Source organism: Xyrauchen texanus, chromosome 5 (assembly GCF_025860055.1).
Source record: "Xyrauchen texanus isolate HMW12.3.18 chromosome 5, RBS_HiC_50CHRs, whole genome shotgun sequence".
Taxonomy (NCBI): domain Eukaryota; kingdom Metazoa; phylum Chordata; class Actinopteri; order Cypriniformes; family Catostomidae; genus Xyrauchen; species Xyrauchen texanus.
Genome location: NC_068280.1, coordinates 5,554,079 through 5,574,948, shown reverse-complemented (window position 1 = coordinate 5,574,948; position 20,870 = coordinate 5,554,079). Strand labels below are relative to the sequence as shown.

Sequence of the window (20,870 nt, the reverse complement as noted above, 5' to 3'; positions counted from 1 at the left end):
GTTATATTTACTCAATCACAAAGTAATTTCCAGTATTTTCATGTAGCTACCATTGTATTTGCATGTTGCTCCATGGTAGGCTTTTAAAAATATGGGGTTTGGTACATTTCCCAAAATGATGGGAACCATGATTATTTTATGTTTAGTACTTTTTCTTAGTAAACTGTTTAAATTTGTGATGCCACTGTTATTGCTATGAAACTAATATATACAGTAATCTATAGGCGCTATGTAGAATATGTAGAATGTTAATTAGTATATAATGAAGAATGCACACTAACAGTGTGTCCGCTCTGGTCTCTCCTTATTGGGCGCACTGCTCGTGCAGAGGGTGTGGAGAGACAGAGAGAGACAGCAGAGCGCACCGACTCCGCGCTTCAGTCCACGGGTCATTCATCTGATAGAGCGGAGCGTTGACGGAGCCACAGCGCGTTTCTCTTACAGGTGAACATCAGTAAATGCCTTCTCCACGACTCGCTTTGACGCCTTAAACAGTGTTGGATCTAGCTAACACCATAATTCCCATTTAACCTTTGGAGACCTGCGGCGTCATCTGGATATACGGCACCATATAGTAAGCGATGGGAATGTGGATAATAAAGTTCGTGTTGATTTCTACCTGCTGGTTTGGAGTGCGCGCTGACTTCAATGGCAGGTGAGATGTTCATGTTTGTATTATTGTGATGGAAAGACATTTATTTGAGTCGGCAGATTTTAAATGCATGTGGTATCCTACTTAAATGCCCTGTTTTGTGTGATTTCATGTCATTTTCTGATATTAAAACGTAACAGGTATTGCTATAAAAAATCTAGATGCCAAGTTCAGTGCTGTTGGTGATCGGTTAAATTTAGGATGGCTTTAAATAAGTGTTAGTACAATGTTGCCAATTAGCATAGTGAACTAGTGAACCTCTGTCTACAGCTGCTCTTAAAGAAATATCCATTTATTTTAATAAAGTATTCTGAACTGCTCAATATGTCAAGAATCTAGTCTGTATAAATGTATTTCAAATTTGCGTTTGCAAAATAAATGTCTTTCTCTTGTTGGACAATGAGCGCACGCGTTCCCGGTACATGTTTTCGTGTCCCGACATGCAATTTGAAGTATGTGGTGAGCAGAAACGTACCTACGATTCAAGTCTGCTTAAAGATTAATTGAGATTAAAGGGGATAAAATATCCGTGCTTGAAATGAAGTATGCGCTTTTGTAGAAGTGCCATTATTAGAGGGGTTTATTCCGCAGTACTCTCACCTGATGTAACTTCTTTCAAATCTAGTTCTCTGCGCATGCGTCATGTCATATTATTTCGCATAGCTGTATTATGGCGTGTCATTTAAGTATGCATAGCAGAATCTGGTTACTGAATCAGTACGTTGCTTAAGCACACTTAATAAGTACAAAACGCAGTTAAACTTCTAGTATTTGATATGTGTGCTTAAGCAACTTAACACTAAAATGGCATTTAATTATGCATAGCTTAATTACGTCATGTATTATGAATGCAAGTTCACAGCATCATGCCAGTTTACTATTTTGTATCACTTTATTTATTATGAAGCATCGTTTATTAAGTATGCATCACTAAATCACATATTTTCTAAAGTGCATTTATATGCTCTAACTCCTCATGGCAGAGGACGAATCTCAGTTACCTCCGTGTGTGACCGTCAATCCACGCATCTTATCACGTCTTGTTGAGTGCATTACCGCAGAGACATAGGGCGTGTGGAGGCTTCACCCTATTCTCCGCGGCATCCACGCACAACTCACTGCGTGCCCCACCGAGAGTGAGAACCTCATTATAGCGACCATAAGGAGGTTAAACCAATGTGACTCTACTCACCCTAGCAACCGGGTCGATTGGTTGCTTAGGAGACCTGACTGGAGTCACTCAGCACGACCTGGATTCAAACTCGCGAACTCCAGGTGTGGTAGTCAGCATCTTTACTTGCTGAGCTGCCCAGGCCACAGTGACGTGCAGTGATGTCTTAAAGAGGCTAGGCACTGAGTTATGAAAGCCAGATTACCTGATTTATTGTTTAAGCTAATAATACGTAATAACAGTGAACGTTACACACAAGCGCGGCATATCAAGAAATGTACAAATCAGGATGTTTATCGTGTGTACTCTCTCTCTCTCTCTCTCTCTCTCTCACACACACACACACACACACACACGCGTAAACAGTGAACGTTACACACAAGCGCGGCTATCAAGAAATGTACAAATCAGGATGTTTATCGTGTGTACTCTCTCTCTCTCTCTCTCTCTCACACACACACACACACACACACACGCGTAAACAGTGAACGTTACGCACAAGCGCGGCATATCATCGGCAATATCCCGCTGAAGTCCAAACAGTCTGACTGGTTGAAAACAAGCAGGCAGGGATAGCAGTACAGCCGCTGATTGTTAGCACAGCCACATAGCCAATCTTTTCTTACATACCAATCAGTTTGAAATGATCGGATACTTTTTGGGCCCTTTTGCTGTACTAGTCCATCTAAGGCTGGCGTAGACCTCCCTCTTGCAATTAACTCATATTTGGAATTAAAATCGAGCTTGGAAAAATTTCTTAATTCCGTGATTACGGCCGGTGCTGTCATTTTGATTTTGAATTTGGCGGGGATTAGGCATGTACGCTAACTGTGGTGTAATGACGTTACCTATGCAAATGTCCAGGAATATCTCGATTTTAATTGGTCCATGTCTGATACGTAACGGAGATGATTACGGGCATAACATATTTACGTCAAAAGGCACAGCAGATTTGTGCTTTTTGCCGTACATGTTAAAGACTACAGGATCGAAGTGCGCATGCGCAACATGGGTTTTCCGCTTGTCGTCTGCAATGAATGGACCGTAAAAAATGTCGTCTGCAATAAATGGACCTTTGTTTTTAGTTGATTATGCGTAACTGCTACATTTGTCATCATAACGTCTAAACAACTGGAATAACACACATATTGCATATATAAATCACAAGAATAAAAAGTAAAAATACAAATACAAGTTTATAATATATTAAACATTTTATTTTTGAATTTTGGCAGGGTAGGCAGTGCCTAGTTTGCCTACACAGACCGCACGTCAGTGCCAGGCCACAAGTTTGCATCCTTTATTTACACCATTTATTAAGTATGTAACACTAAAATACTGTATTATTAATTATTATTTAATTATGCATAGCTTAATTACAACGTATTATGAATGCATCGCTTAAGCGCAAGCTCAGAGCACCTGGTTCATGTCAGTTTATTATTTTGCATCTCTTTATTATGAAGCATCATTTATTAAGTATGCATCACTAAATCACATTCTTTCTAAAGTATGTAACCCTTAATTGCACAATTATATGCGTTTCTTAATTACAAAAGTCTGAAACGCTTAATTTGATGTCCGCTTGTTATTTTGCATTGCTTTATTTGTTATGGTGCTGAACTTAATAAGTACCACTGATTAAGTATGCATTGCTTAAGCACACTTTTTAAGTACAAGACTCATAATTGCTTAATTTAAGTTTGCACACTTTATTCACACCATTTATCAAGAATATAATGCATCGCTTAATTTCAAGTTCACAGCACCTGCGACATGTCAGTTTATTATTTTGCATTGCTTTATTTATTATGACTCATCTTTTATTAAGTATGCATCACTAAATCACATGCTTCCTGAAGTATGTTACCCTTAAAAGTTTTACAGGGAAAATCTGAAGTATGTGACGCTCCCGGGAGCCTTGCCTAAGTGTTTCTCTTCTGCTATTCAACAGTCTGCAACACTAGGTAACGTTATCTTAGGGTGCTTTCTCACTGGCAGTTTAGTTTGAAACAGAGCATGGTTCGTATTCAAAATTGCTAATGTGAAAGCTGTCATGCGGACCGGGGAGTGCACCGCGGTACCGAACCCAAGACTACCTGTAGTAGGTGGTCTGACTTCGGTTGAAATGGAACTGTAGCGCAATTCGCGTGAATGTGAAAGCAACTCAGACTCGGGTGCACAATTGTTAGGGAAGTAAAGTAACCTGCGCATGCGTTTTAGCCAGTGACGACATCATTAGTTTCGACAACACACGAGGATCCACACATTCCTAAAAAAGTCCAAAAAAGTAATGACATACAATTACAATCAACACGAGAAATACTGTCTGTCTATCCACCTTATAAATACTCTATATAAATACTATTATAGGTTATAAATATAGGGTATAATAGGAGATGACAGTGGTGATAACGTCACCTTGGTCTTGAGGGTGAGTAAGCGTGCAGTGTAAACAAAGATGCAGATGAATTCCTTGCAATTCCTTTGATCGTTTTTGGGGATCAAAATACGTTTTGGGGATCAAAACCGACCCTGGAGTGGCTTTCTTCTTATTGGACAGTTAAGCTTACATAACTGCAAAGCATGTGAAATATAGTGCCATAAGGATTGATCGGTGTAATTTTAGCTAACTTGATCTTGCCTGCTAACGCTGACGAATTGCTAGCTACCTATAAATAATTTAAACAATCTTCTCTTTATACTAAAAGTCTGATGAAGCTGATTCACAGTAACTGACATAAAATATGTTAATCTGCAACTCTTCAGCAAGGTAAACTACAATAACACATTAAATGAATGCTAAACAATGTTCAAGATAATGCAAAAATACCCATTCATTAGTGTACCATAACTCGGTTATACAGAAAATATATACATTCTGTTATTATAAAACAACAGCGCATCGATATATCAAAATGACAGTTATGATGGAATCACATCAATACTGAACTGTGTCAACATATTTATAATGTACAGTCTATTTTATAAACAGCAACTGTCATCATCCACCAAATTTAGCTAACAGCTGTTGATTAAGCTGGCTAGCTTGCTAATGCTGACATATGCTATCGTATAAATGCAGTCAATGTATCATGCAAAGAAAAGTGATTACTTCAACTACAGTCTTGCATAGTCAGACCTATATCCACACTTTGTTTTAGCCCTGTTCCAGCACTGGAGAGTCAAATATAACATACAGTCTCAAAGTTTGTAGTAAAACAATCATAACTGCGTCATTTTAATTATGCTACCTCATCTGTCAGCATGATGTCGGTGAATCACGTTCAGCCTCTTTGTACGTTACATCATTGTTTTGGCCAATACTCGCTCACTCGTGTCCCTATGGAGTGTGTGCACGAGCAACAAGTAGCTGGCTGCAGTTCACTTAATGGCCACAGGTGTCATTAATAACAAGGGTTTCTGAATCTAACATACTGCACCTTTAAGTGTGTAACTAAAATATGTTTTTTAATTATGCATCACTTAAGTACTTCATGTATTAAGTGTGCATAACTTAAGCACAAGTCTCAGCACCTGTCATGTCAGTTTATTATTTTGCATCACTTTTTTTGCTATGACGTGTCACATGCTTCATAAAATAGCGCTATATAATGCTTAATTGCATAATGTAAGTATGCATTGCTTAATTACTCAAGTACAAAAAGCTTAATTGCGTAATGTATTAAGTATGCATCACTTAATAGCATTGTATTATGCATGCATTGCTTTATTACAAAGTATGTAGTACTTAAATACGTAATTTAAGTATGCATCGCTTAATGTCATTAATAAACCAAGTAGCTCTTAAATACGTAATTTGAATGCATCGGTTGATTACGTCATTTGTTAAGAATGGATTTTTTTATTATTAGCAACACAGCATAATTACAAAAATAATGTTTTGCGAAAGCTCTCCCATCGTCCATCAGTCTGATTGTCGTGCTACAAACACATACCATTGGTTGAGCCAGTCTTGCTATGTTGGGCTGGTTGGGATGCCTTTACAACAGAGCAATATTTTGATTGCACCCAGGGCTGGACTGGTAATCTGGCATACCGGGCATTTTCCCGGTGGGCCGACACACTTTTGGACAGATCAGGAGTGGACTGGCCATCGGGAGAACAGAGTGGGCCGGTGGGTCTGCCGCGAAATGGGACGAATGGGCCGCGATAAGCTAAAATGAGTCGGCGAGTTATACAAAACGGCGCCGCGATATGCAGAAAAGGACAGCGAACATGCATTCTGCTGAGACACTATGGACATAGTGTGGAGTTCTATCTGAATACAACTCGTATGGTGGTCTTCATGACATCTTTTATCTTCAAATCTGTTGGGAAGCAGTTTATCTTTTGGCGAAATGAGAAACAGCTGTCCGTCCAAATGGACTGGAAATGTATTTACTGCCATAGGTACTTTGTGGGTTAAAACTAGGCTTGGCTACTTTATTTCTTTATGTTTGCCTTATTTATTATCATCAGTTGCCTAGAGGGAGAGCACCACTATGTGGTTTCACTAACGCATCCATAAGCAGTTAGGGGTACATTAATAACAGGCTTTCTGTAAAATATTTCCAGCACTATTTCAGAGACATAATGAATAACCAATGCAGACTTGTTTGTCATATGTATTTGTCTAAAGTACCTAACATGCTCAGATGGCAAAATACTGCAATTCCTTACTTTTTATACATTAAGATTTCTCTGTGTCCTCTCATGCATCATAAGTTTACTGTTTGTGTAAGTCTCAGACTCAATGTTGATGCTGTTCTGCTGGGCATGGCTTGCACTGGCATTTCAGGATCTGGAGCTGTCCACTATAATGAACGTGTACATTAACCTGTTGGCATATATTATTAATTTTGGTCGTGATGGAGGGAGCTTGTTACCAGGGCCATTATTTGCAAATTTGCCCACATATAAACCTGCTTCACTGCCCCATCTAAATTCATACAGTGAAAATAGCACAAGAGCGCACTGCAAGAGGTCCATTCATTATCTTCAGGCCCTTAGCAGGGGCCGTTAAGCTGCTTGTGCCAGCTTAACGTCTAATGGCTTGTGCCATACCTGAGGGATGGCTCCCTTTTTAAACAGATTTCCCCCTCTGTGCGTTTCGCCGTCCATTCAGGAGGTCTGACCGACCATTTGAAATTTGGCAAATGACATTGTTGATGTGCATTTCACGGAAACTGTAGTGGTCACTGTCCATAGAATTTACGTTCTCTGTGCAGTATCGGTTAGCCAGATTTTGACTATCGGCATAAAGCTTATTCTGGCAAAAAAAGCTATTTTAGACAGGAAGGAACCATCTAACGAGTGCTTTAACAACTAATCGATAAATCCAAAATAATTGATCATGAAAATAATCGACAACAAATTTAATTATTGATTAGTTATTGATTAGAAATGTACGGCATGCATGGAAAAACTTTGTCAGTGATCTTACTGTACAGTTCAGAAAAATACGTTTGCAAGACAACGTAGACAAAGATGGTGAAGACAAGTTGAAGCTTTAAAAAAAAAACATGACCAAAGTTCATCTCAAAGTCCAGTTCACAATTGAGTGGTTTAAATGGACTTGCTGCATTAAAACTGAGGACAAATGATATTTAAAAACAAATTGCATGCAATTTATATTGCATCATTGATATTTTAAACCAATGTTTAGCATTCAGTTCTTGTTCTTTAAATTAATAAATGTAATAAAATACAGAAAAGAAAATTATGCCTTTTTTTTATCCGATTAATCGAAGAAATAATCGAAGATTAATCGGTTATCAAAATAACCGTTAGTTGCAGCCTAAAATTAGTAAGTAATGAATACTTATCAGATACATTTTGCTCGAGAATATCTATTTTACTTGCATGCATAAAACAGGAAATCGAAATATTGGTTCCGAAAGTTCATGTACCCCGAATTTCAGCCGGATCACAGAAATGCGCAATTCTTACGAAATTTTTGTATCAACTCAAGTGTAATCTCATTTCTCTCTAGTGCAACTTATATCATTCTGGTCCCGTTCGAAGAAGGAAATAATCACGTTTACATAAACAATTATTCGGAGGTTGCATTTTTGCTTTGAAATTAGATTTTTACAACACTGATGGTTAGGGTTAGGGTTAAGGTGTAGGTATAATAAAATATGTATTCCTGTTGACTAGGGATGAAACGATTAGTTGACATTATCGACAACGTCGACAATAAAAAAATTCTGCAGCTCGCAGCTGACTGAGGAGAGGAAGACAACTCATGCCCAGATGCACTCTAAACTTTCCAGACATCTTAAGGTGATGTAGATCGCAAAGTATGAGGGAATTGTAATGCAAATTTACAAAATAAGTAAATACAGAAGCACTGTCATCGTGAAATAAAGCAGAGCCGGATCTGGCATTCCACTTATGCAAAACCTGCTTGTCACGTGAGTTGCGTGAAGGTGGAAGGATTGAAACTGCACCAGACTTATTAACACTCTAGCACAGGGACGCTCGTCCCTCGTGTGCATTTGCTGCAGCTAGATTATAACGTGATGGCTCGCGACTTATTGAATCATACTATACTGTAGCTCATAAGTCACATTGTGTATCTTATCGTGAAGAAAATCTGTGATACACAGCTCTATTAAGAAGAGAGAGTTTGTTTTTGTGTGTTAAAGATGGATCAAAGTGAACATAAAGGTGAGAAAGTGTAGTCTCAACCCATTATACACTGCAACAAAATATGTTTTAGATTAGTCTTTTTTGGTTTGTTTTCCAAAAATAATATCTAAAACTCCTTTAAAACATCATACATTTACATTAGGAGCTATACTGCTGAAGAAATAATTGTTACTGGAGAATATTGAATACAATATTTAATATTTCATCATTTTAAAATATTTAAAATAGCCTATTTTACCTGAGAAGCAACATATAAGATATTTAAACGTGCTTTTAGAGAATATATCTTGAATATATATTCTTCATTACTGCACTGGCAGAAATTGTATATAATATTATAAAGTGAAAAAATACATTTATATAAAAAATACACTTATATGAAAGATTCATTCTCTGAAAGCAAGTCTAAAATATGTTTCTTCTCAAGTAAATGTATCTTGTTTTAAGGATTTTTAGATATTTTAAATGGAAAACAAGACAAAAACTCTTGATTACAATTAGATTTTTTGCAAAAAAATATGTTTATTTACTTGCAATTCAATGAATGTAATTTAGAGGCATTTAAAAAATCTATTTTGTTCTCTTTATTATTAGTAAGCACATTTAATACAACCTTTTAAGTCTAGGCACAAGCTGAATAGTCGATTAACAGTTAATGATTAGTCGTTGCAATAATCGAATAATCGTTCCAATAATCGTTAGATTAGTCTATTATCAAAATAATCGTTAGTTGCAGCCCTACTGTTGACTGTGTAACATAATTTGCAACTACAAGACAGCTCTCTTTTGGTAAACATTTTAAACTTTAAAACTGGAGATCACACAAGCCCATAGGTTCAACAACATTTCCTGCTTCGGCCACTGGGGGCAGTGTTTAGAATTTTGGCAAGCATAGACTGATTTCAGAAGCAACATTTTCGACCTACTGTTGCAGAATTCACAGTGTGATTAGTTTGTTTACTGCTACTAAGTGCCTCAAACAAAACCTTTGAAAAAAATCTGATGGGACTTACCTGGCAAACAAGCTATATGCATCAGATGTTTAGTTAACAGACTATGGTCAGTATAACTATGTATAATTATAGGAGTAGTTCACTCTGCTGTCTTGAAATGCTCATCCTAGACTGACAGTTTCAGTCCTTAAACCAGAGGGGCATTCATTTCAAACATACTGGCTGCATTTAATTGCTGCTTAGCATAGGATAAGATGGTCTTTGCTTGATCGATATGTCAGTCTGCAAACCCACATATTCTATATTAAGACTCTGTTAAACGCAGACAGCTTGACTCTCAAGCACATGTTTTGAAGACGTGTGTCTAATTGTCTGTCAGTCCGTGGAGGTGGCAGAGGAATATAAAGAGCTGTAATTGTACTCCCTTGTACTTTTCCCAAGCTCCGCTGGATGTCATAATTCATATACATGTGTGAACTCACTATGCAACCACATGAATAGCGAAAGACCACTGCAGGCAAATAGAAACATGAATGCCATGAATCTTTCATGACTTCTCTTGTCTCAAATGTAACAGAGCCACAAATAATAGCATCTACTTCTAATTTTGTGACCCGGCTGCCTCATTTGAGCAGCGAGAATTGCATTGTGGAGGTATTAGTCATTTGTGTAATGCACTAATCCCAGACTGAGCTGGAAATTGAAACTGGATAATAGCTACATCTTTAACAAGGTGAGTAAAGATAATCTCTCAGGTGACAGGGGATTTGTTGTGACAGTCCTGTTACCTCCACTAAGCAGCGAGTATGGCGCCAGTTTCTTGCCGAGTGATGCACTCCCTCTCAGTTTGGTGTCTCCTTGGATCAGGCCCAGAGTTCGCAGATTGCTGACTGGCACGCGATTGCTTGTTCGGCTCTTGTCTCTTCAGTGGGATAAATGCTGACTTCCTCTGCCCCTTACATATGTTGAAAGTTCCTCTGTCTTTCCCTTCTTTGCTATCTGTTTTCTTTCTATCTTTCTTTCTTTCTTTCTTTCTTATGCATTTCAGAAAATTTGAATTATACTCTTGCCATTATAAGTCATTATTATTGATTTAATTTAGAATCTTATTATTATTCATATTTTGTCAGACTTATTGTCTTATAGGTGTGCTTTCTAAGTCTAGATTTCCTATTACTTCTTCTCAAACTTTGGGTTAGAGGGCTTTATATGGATTATATGAATGTATAATAAGTTATAGAGTAGAGGAAATTGATGGAAAATGGCCTGAAATTGTCCATGATGTATATATTTGTTTAGTTAGATACTTTTTTCAAATAATTTCCTTTAAGATGTGCTGACACCTAGTAGCGTTGATGCAGCGTTACATAAAGACAATTTACATTTATGCATTTGGCAGACACTTTTATCCAAAGCGACTTACAGTGCACTTATTACTGGGACAATCCCCCTGGAGCAACCTGGAGTTAAGTGCCTTGATCAAGGACACAATGGTGGTGGCCGTGGGGTTAGAACCTGCGACCTTCTGATTAACAGCCCTGTGCTTTAGCCACTACGTCGCCGCCACCACCACTCCAGTGGTTTTAAAATGACCATTGCCATTAGGATTGCCCACTGTCCTGTATTAGCAGTGAAATCCCGTATGTTGGCGTAAATGAAGACATTCTGTACAGGACTCTTATTGTTGCATATTTTAGTGGACGCCTCATATTGAATGCACTGTGTCCCGTATTGAAATGGTAAAATGCTCCCTATTAATATTTGGCTGATGATATGATCTCAACATGGCTCATAATTGTTTGCATTGCACCATATGTAGAATAATCCAGCTTTGACCAAAACTGATACTGTATTTGACTGGATTCTTCATCTCATGTGAGTGGACACGATTTTAAGCATGTTTTTCAAAAATACTATTTATTTATTTTTGTTTACTAATTAGAAAAAAAAATGATTGCACCTTTAAATAATATCATTATACTATATATTTTAATGTATTGGGTATGAATGCATGGCACCCATTGAGTCTCCGCTGTAAATGTGATTAAATGTGTTTCAGGTGACATACAGAGTAGTGATAGCCAGGAGCTGAACACAACCTTGTTAGCATGCACGCTGTGTCTCTAGTGCTGTTGCGAAATCACCTTTCCCTCATAGCTCTGTCAGGCTGCATATACAACATTTTTTCCTCAGTCTGTCATTCTCACTTATTGCTTAGCGTCATGGATTTTTACCGGAGTGACTGGCAGCAGTAGTGACCATATTAGCATTTTCACTGCCTTGCGATCAAGGCTAACTGATGGAAATGATGCGGTGTGTAGCCAAAATCAGCATCCTTTTTTTTTTTTTGCACTTACAAATAGCACATCCACGCACACGCTTTTTCTTTTAAGCTGAAAAGATGGTGCCACGAATGGCTGCCTCGCCACAAATGGCTGCCTCGGTGAGCTCTCCAATTCTTTTGTTGTTTTTGTTTGTTTGTTTGTCCTGTGTTTAGTAATCTTTTTCCAATCAGTTTTACCAGACACGAACTGCTGAACTTTCGGCAGCACATACCAGACAATCTTGTCCTGGTTTTTACTGTTCGGACACTTTGCTGGACATTTTAGTTGGAGGTGTAGCTGTGTTGTTTAAGATACACAGGCGAGGGAGACGAGCTGGTGCACTGGTCAAGGTCTGTCGCCACGGCTTTCCAACAGCCCTGCCAAGTATTCATCTAGCGAATCTCCGCTCTCTTCCTAACAAAATGGACAAACTACATCTCCTCACCCATACAAACAAGGACATTTAAACCTCTGCTGCATTGTGCTTCACAGAAACCTGGCTGAGTGAAGCCATTCCGGATAGCGCATTACATCTGCCGGGCTTTCAGCTGTTCAGAGCAGATCACATAGCAGATTTAATGGGGAAAACGAGAGGTGGTGGAACAAGCTTTTACATCAATGAAAGTTGGTGTACAGATGTAACAACGTTAAAGAAGATGAGCTGTCCTAATTTGGAAGCACTCTTTATTAACTGTAAGCCTTTTTACTCACTACGGGAGTTTTCTTCATTTATTCTGGTGAGTGTTTATATCCCGCCACATGCGTGCGTGAGCGCCGCGCTGCAACAGCTGGCTGATCAAATCAGACATGGAACAACAATACGCGGACTTCATTATTATTATTCTTGGGGATTTTAACAAAGCAAACCTCACACGTGTACTGCCCAAATACAAACAGCACATTACATACCCAACCAGAGACAGAAATATACTGGATCATTGCTACACAACAATAAAGGATGCATATCACTCTGTCCCTAGAGCAGCTTTGGGACTCTCTGATCATTGTCTGGTTCATCATCTTCCAACCTACAGGCAGAAACTAAAATCAGCCAAACCTGTAGTAAAGACTGAAAAGAGGTCGACCAATGAAGCAGAGCTGGAACTACAAGCCTGCTTTGACTGCACTGATTGGAGTGTTTTTGGGGCTGAACTTTCGGCATCACATACCAGACACCAATCTGGACGAACTCATAGATACTGTTACATCATACTGTATATCAGTTTCTGTGAGGATATGTGCATTCCTACTAGGACTTATTTTACATACAACAATGAAAAACCTTGGTTTACTGCAGAACTCTTGCAGCTTCATCAGGTCAAAGAGGATGCTTATAGAGATGGGGATAAAGTTTTGTACAATCAGGCCAGGAACATTGTTCGTAAGTTGTTTCAGGCCACTCCACACTGATGCAGGATCATTAGTTGAAAACTTGTTTTTCAGCTTATCAGAGTAGTTTATTTTAGCCACTCTGATTTCCTTATTCAACTAATGATCCTGCATCAGTGTGGAGTGGCCTGAAACAACTTAGGAACTACAGGACTCCTTCCCCCAACACTGTAGGGAACCAACAACTGGCTGACGACCAGGGTTTCCATTGTCTGGTAATTACCGGACATTGGCCGGTAAAAAAATTAAATGTCCGACAAAATTAAATCTCTCCGGTCAAATTGTCCGATTAAAATTGCCTAATAATCCCGTCCCCCTAACACAATCTGAATTTGAGAATAAGCCTAAAATGTATAAAGCAAAAATACACCGATCTCTTGCTATGTTATAAAGGAACAGGCTCTATCGTTTGAAAGTTATGAAACAACATCGCATGCTGCATTTCAAATAAAGCGCACGCCTAAAACGGCTGCAATATAGACCTAAACAACGAGCGATTGAGTGAGGCGTTTCAAATATGGCCAGGCCCAGGCAGACTAGCTTTAAAAGCTTTTTTCAGAGGCCAGGCGATGGTGAATCAGGAACATCTCATTATAGATAGATCAGTGCTTCTAATCCGCGCATTAGTGCAGTTTTTTTCTCTATCATCAAAACTGAATAGCCTATGTTCATCAGTGCATGGTTACAGTCTATATCAAGCAGGGACACGTTTGTGTGCATTTTATTTTGTGATTTCACCGAATTAATAGAGAGTCTCCGCAACGGCGATAGATTGAAACGCAGCGTCCTAGTGAAGATTGCGCAACTTCGCGCAGCACGTCGTCCATACAACTGATAGCAGCGGACACGAAGCTCAGCTTGATTTCAAAAACAACAGATTTTAGCGCTAGATCTCTTATTTAATAACGGACTAAATGAATGATCTGCTAGTTAACTGGAGATGTTTTATTTATTTGTATTAGGTACATCCGTGCCTCAATGTTTCAAAAAGTGAATGTGTGTGAAACCACAGTAAAAAACAATTGCCGTTGATTGACGCCAATCGGACGTTCATGTTTTTTTTTTTCGTCTATTTGAAAGTTAAGCTAATAATAATATGTTGCATTCTATACGGCCTGATTGTGTCATTTTTTAAGTTACATAGACTGCCTCCAGTTTTCCTCAACTTGACTAATTAAGAGGCGATATATTTGACCGGCATATCATCAAAATGTCCGTAAAACGAAACCTCTGCCGGTCACTTTGACATTTTTTTTTCTAGCGGAAACTCTGCTGACGACATGAATGCGTTCTACTGTAGATTTGAAAGGCCCAATCTCACACCCCACACCCACTCTGACCTTCACTTCACACAAACACCTTCCTTCCCTTCAAGAACTGTACACATAAATACAGTGGCTAGAAAAAGTATGTGAACCATTTGGAATTAGCTAGTTTTCTGCATTTATTGGTCATAAAATGTGATCTCATCTTCATCTAAGTTACAGGTATAGACAAACATAATGGTGCTTAAGCTAACATCACACAAACTATTTAAATCTTTCACATCTTTATTGAACACATCCAATTAAACATTCACAGTGCTGTGGAAAAAGTTAGTGAACCATTGGATTTAATAACTGGTTGATCTTTCTTTGGCAGCAATAACCTCAACCAAGTGTTTCCGGTAGCTGCAGATTGCAGTATAGCAGACTCATGAACAGGGATGATAACTAGTTACAATGTTTCCTTCAAGTCTTTTGCTGTCACTCTAGGGTTCTTTTTTACCACATTGAGTATTCTGCGGTGTGCCCTTTGACTCATCTTGGCTGGACAGCCACTTCTAGGAAGAGTAGCCACAGTACTAAATTGTCTCCATTTATATTAACTGTGGACAGATGAATATCTAAGCTCATCAAGAAAACTTTCTAACCTTTCCAGCTACATGCAAAGCATCATAGGTCTTCAGAAATCTCTTTTTAGCGAGGCATGGTCCTCATCAGCAAATGCTTTTTGTGAATAGCAAACTCAAAATGTTTGAGTGCTTTTATAAGTCAATTTAGCACCTCCACTTTCATTTCATTAATTATTTTTGAAGGAATTTTAAGTGTATTTATAATCAGTTAGTTAAAGAAAGGTATCTAAGAAAACAGAATAATTATGCCACTTATCTTTTGAAACCATTTGCATTGGGTAGGTACCTCACTAGGTATTGTTTTCTCCTCAGCCACACATAAAACTGAATCTTTCTTTCTTTTGTTCTCATGATCTTCCTTACACTCACTATTTCTTTCTTATTTTCTCCTTTCTTTTGTAACAAAGCCAGGCACTTTAAGTAGAAGTTTAATTTTAGCTTTGCTTTGGCAAAATTTGATGTTTTCCCTGTATCTTTTACTCATGATTCATTTACCCTACGTCATGTGACCCATGTTCATTCCCTTTTGCTTATTTTCTCAGACCTTAAATGGTTTTGTGCTCTTACTTCTACACAAAAAAATTTGGAGTGCTGCTTGTGAAAAAAAGAAATCAGTAATCCCAGTTTGAGCTGCCAAGAAACTCTCTGATTCAAAAGCGATTCAACTGCTCCTGTAGCTATACCTTTCCAATTTTGTGGAAAATCCTTGTTCACCCTCATTGTTGGGTCATGTAACATAACTCACTGTAAAATTCATACTATTTCTAATAGCTTCCTGCTAACTTAAGGCGAGACACCATTTGGGTTATCTCTGCTCTGTGCATCCAGTATCAGCAGAAGAGAACATCTGCCCCTGGTATGGCACAGCAGGGTGATAACTCAAGGTGGTCTTATCTGTAAGACCTGTGCCTCAGAGTACAACGAAAGCTATGTTTCTGTAGATAAGACGCCTCTAGATATACCGAACAAGAGAAAAAACAGGAACAGTAATAGATGCCTCATGACTAGCACATGTGCAAGAATCTTTGCCAAATTTGTTTTCTAATAGTATATTTTACTAAACAATGCATGCAAGTAGAACTATGGTATATGGAGGGATGAATGGATAGATAGATAGATAGGTAGGTAGGTAGGTAGTACATATATGTATGTATGTATGTATATATGCATGTACGTACACACAATGTTTTCCCGTGTAACTGTATGCTGTGCAGTGACTAGCCAAAAACTGATCTAACTGTCTCCTGACAGGTGGCCAAGACAGATGACCTCATCCAATGGGCTGTGCCGATATGGTGGCCGCATCGACTGCTGCTGGGGTTGGACGCGTGTCTCCTGGGGCCAGTGCCAGCGTGAGTAACTGATGCTAGAGGGGGTGAACAGGGCTTTTGTGGGGCTAGCTTTGGGGGCTTTGACTTTTTAGAGCCAACACATAATAACAGCACAGCAAGTCACTAGTCAGCCAAAAATGTCCTGTCATTATTTACTCCCATTTTAATCCAAAACATTTTACTTTCTTTTTTCTGTGGAACACAAGAGGAAGAATTTTGATGCTTACACTGCTCTTTCCCAGCATACAATTAAAGTAAATTACTGAGGCTATCAATCCCTCCTTAGCATTCTGCCTAACATGTCCTTTCTTCCACGGAAGAAAGAAAGTCTCATGGGTTTGGAACAACATGAGGGTGAGTACATGATGACATTTGTGGGTGAACTATTCATTTAATATGAACAGTACTCAATTCAATGTTTGGCACAATGTTTCAAATGCTGAATTGTTAGGATATAATGAATTGGTGACTTGCAACGCCCTTATAGAAGTAGTATCGAGCAGCTAGGTCAGATCACTTGGCTGAAATTAAGCAAGACTTTGTTCTGGGATATATTGCCACAGAATTTCATGCTAACTAACATTGGGATAGCATAGCCGCAAAAAAATACCTCTCTGAAATCCAAGATATTCTACATGATATCCCAAATGTTGTGGTTCAGTCATTTGGAATAAAATGCTGTTACAAATGACTGCTTAAACTGTTCAAACCACCTGACTCTAAGCATTAAACTGCAGCTCATCCAGCTCAGGTTGTACTATAGACATGCATAACTTTCTAAGTATATTGGACGATTTTTGCCTGGCAGACGATAGAAACAGACATAGAGGAAAAATCTAGGTACATGCGGTAAATTTCTGTTATTGTATTACCATATAGCCCTGTGTTGAAGCAAGCAGGGATCCCTAAAAAGAAATGTGCTTTCATCTCACTCTAGAAGTGATAAGGCCTCTCAGATTTTTCACCACATTAATCACTTCTACAAATCTAAAATTGTACTGTGTGGCATACTTTTGCACAAGTGTTGGACCATATAAAAAAATGTATGCATTACAATATTAGCAGGACAGTGTATCGGGCAACCTGACAAATGCTAGATTCTTTGCATGGCTTGTGCATATGATAACCCAGCTGTTGGCTTTGCTGCAGAATTTCAGTTTATCTGGGGGTCACACGGTCACAGGCTCAAAAAAGGCTTTAGGCTTCAACACTAACACTTCTCTGCATGTAGATGGCTGTTGAATTCCTTGTTATACAGTATTTCATCATATGTGAAACAGTTTGCAATATTTTCTCTGTGTGTTTGATTGTATGTGTGTAATGTCTCTCACACTTTACGTGGAACAATGTTGTGGAGCAGCTAGCTAACTAAAAGTAGCGACACTGCTAACCTACTGTAACAACATTTTCTGTTGTGTACGTGACAGAAGTTCAGCTGTTTTCAAAACAGAGTAGCTTTTTGAGGAGCAATCTACTTTTTCCAACAAGTGGCGGTATAGCTAAATGCAACATCACAATTTTTGGTTAAATTGTCTTAAATATTGTTTTGAATTGTCACATGTAGCTTTACAGCTGAGTCAACTGAGGTAAAAATCAAATGTGCTTACTTAAAATATCAATATTTAGTCAAATGCTGCTGTTATCGCTATTTTCTCATGTTTATACTAGAGCTGTCTGAATTAATGTGTTAACGCATGCGATTAACTAATGTTTAACTTGTTAACTATTAATATACCAGCATAAACATTAGTTTGAAGGGCTTAACCTTTGTAATGTGTCCTTCCGGAGTCTTCCTGACGCACACTTTACAACACACACCAGAGCCCTTCTAACCACAAGCTTAGCATAAAATAGCATAACACGCTAGTTGACTGGTGACGCTCTCTCCTATGATAAAGCAGTGGAGGTTGTTATCTCCATAAATAAAATAATCTCTGCACATACGTAACAGTGCTTCCATGATAACATGATGGAGAAAGGACCTCTTAATGCTATTTGATGTACAAAACAAGCCAGATGAGACATTTTGTCTTCATGTGGATTTCAGTGCTGGCACTGGCATTGATGCCCTGACGCAAATCATGATCGCAGCTTCACGATTGCTGTTGCTAAGCGGATAGCCACAGTCTTCCGGCAGTTTGTGTAGGATATGAGTTTAACAGATATAATGCCCATTGTAATAAAAATGCAGCCTATGGGGAGACAAGTTCTTTCAAATTGTCAAACTCCCAATTAGACTTTGGGAAACATTTAAAATGACTTGAATTGGTGATATTTTAGAGCATTTCTATCTTTATACTGTTGAAGCCTTTGTTTGGATAATGTTAATAAGTTTATATTGTAACATTTTGTTTTGTTTTCTTTCCTGAGATGGAAATAATATTTTGACAGGAAAATATATATATTGTGTGCAATTTAAGCACTTTAAAAAAATCTGTGATTAATCACGATTAAATAAAAAAAATTGATTAATCGCGATTAAAAAAAAATAATCGACTGACTAATATTTTCTAGTTTTATTGAATGGTATTTAGTGTAAATTGATCTGGCAAGAAAACTGTACCCATCTCAGGGTCTTCAATGAAGTTAGCAACATTTTAATAATAGCGAGTAGCATTACTAACTAGTTTTTCAAAGGGGTATATTGACTGTAGTTAATCTACTTTAAATACTGCATTTGTAACTTGACAAGCTGGAGTTTCAAAGTAGCTTCCCCAACACTGTGAAAGACGTACACCTTTAGCTGTGCCTCAGTAAATTTCTTATTTGGCCCAGCACGACAAAATAAATGACAAAGACCTGTATTATTTCTTTAGCCTTAGTACGGTTGAAACAGACAGCATAAACCAGTAATTGGAAGTAAATAAAAGCGCACAGCGGGTGCTGAACCGACCAATTCTGTTTCTTTTCCTCAATCACAGACAGACAGCAGGACTGCCAGCAGTTTGGCTCACTCATTTGAACTTGCAATTTCGGCGGTGAATAGAAAGTGTGCAGGGGACATCAAGGACTACATAATTACGTATTACAGGATTGCGGCATCTCACATCTTTGATGAAATTGCTGCTGTTTGTTTTGGCCAGTCAGTGATCATACAGGGTGAGGATGCACATTGAGAATGAAGGCCTTAATGAATGCGCCCAAGAACACAGAGTCCTCTGGAAAAGTGAAGTGCGTGGTTCTGAAATGCCTTTCAAATATGCTTTCATTCAAGTCAATGGCTTTGCAAGGCACTGGCACCGTTCACTCTTGGGATGTGGATATTTTCAGAAGTCAGAGGGTGGTCTAAACCAGAGTATGTGAGTTGATTGAAGCGACCTTACCTTCTCCAACCAAAAGTATTCTGTAATCACTCCACTCCAACTCCATTCGGGGTTTCCATTTCCCCCTTCTTGCTCACAGATTAAATAAATCCCTCTTTGAGTTTGCTCCATAGCAAAAAAAAATTCCAGGTTCTTTCAATATGTTTTCTGTATCATAAACGCTCATGTCACGATGCAAAGCTGTAAGCGTGCTAAAACCATCTCCAAGAAGTTGTGTCTTTTAGTTCATCTCCTTAAAGCATTGCTGCAAATGGTTATTTTAAAAGCTAATATATATACAAAATAGTTGATAAACTCTAGTTCAATGACCAACTAGACAACCATTTTGCCTATCTATAGTTCACACACCAATAACTGGAAGATGAAGCTGCAATATTTGACTTTCTGAAAACAGCTGCTTTAGGGGGCAGCCCTCGCTTTCATGCGCTGAATACTTAATTAAGATTAGTCCTCAAACAACTGAAATTGGATTCCCCATTCATAACACTCTTATTATCTCAAGTTAACAAGATCTGAAGCTCTGAATGAATTTCGATGAAGTTCCTTCATGGAAAAGATGATGACCCACAATATAAAGTCTGAGAGTGAAATAAGGATGTAGGAATGACAAAATATCTCAAAGGTACAGACATCAAGACACTTTTGACTGGAACATATCTCTCTCTCTCAGTCTCTCTCTCTATTATTCTCTTACCCTTAATGTGGATTTGAACTGGAATGATTAGACCTAATATTAACTTATTATCTTCCTCTGGCATAGAGAGCTTTGATCCCAATAATTCATAGGACAGAAGTCCTCTTTGCTAATTAGCCATTTGTCACCAATTACTGTTAACTGTCCATGTGGTCGGTGATTGTCCATAGTAAAAAACAAACTATAAACTATATATCTACTGTGGCACAAGTCACAGAAATGTTTAATGATGGTTACGGGAGGAATGTTTCAAAACACACAGTGTATCGCACCCTGCTGTGTATGGGGATGTGTAAATGGTAAATGGTCTGCACTTATATAGCGCCTGTTTAACCTTAGCAGTATTCAAAGCGCTTTACACTGCATCTCATTCACCCATTCACACACACACACACACACACAGACACACACACACACACACACACACACACACACACACACCCACCCACCAATGACGGCAGAGCTGCCATGCAAGGCACTAG

At 38.4% G+C, this 20,870-nt stretch overlaps 1 protein-coding gene across 1 annotated transcript in view; it reads left to right on the top strand.

Moving 5' to 3' along the window:
- Nucleotides 1–354: 354 nt before the first annotated feature.
- Nucleotides 355–20,870, top strand: part of npnta (nephronectin a) — a 69,982-nt gene continuing 49,466 nt past the window's right edge. Inside the window, 2 exon segments of the mRNA XM_052127008.1 lie at nt 355–655; nt 16,292–16,392. Of these exon segments, the coding sequence (XP_051982968.1) occupies nt 582–655; nt 16,292–16,392 (175 nt within the window). The 5' untranslated portion in view covers nt 355–581.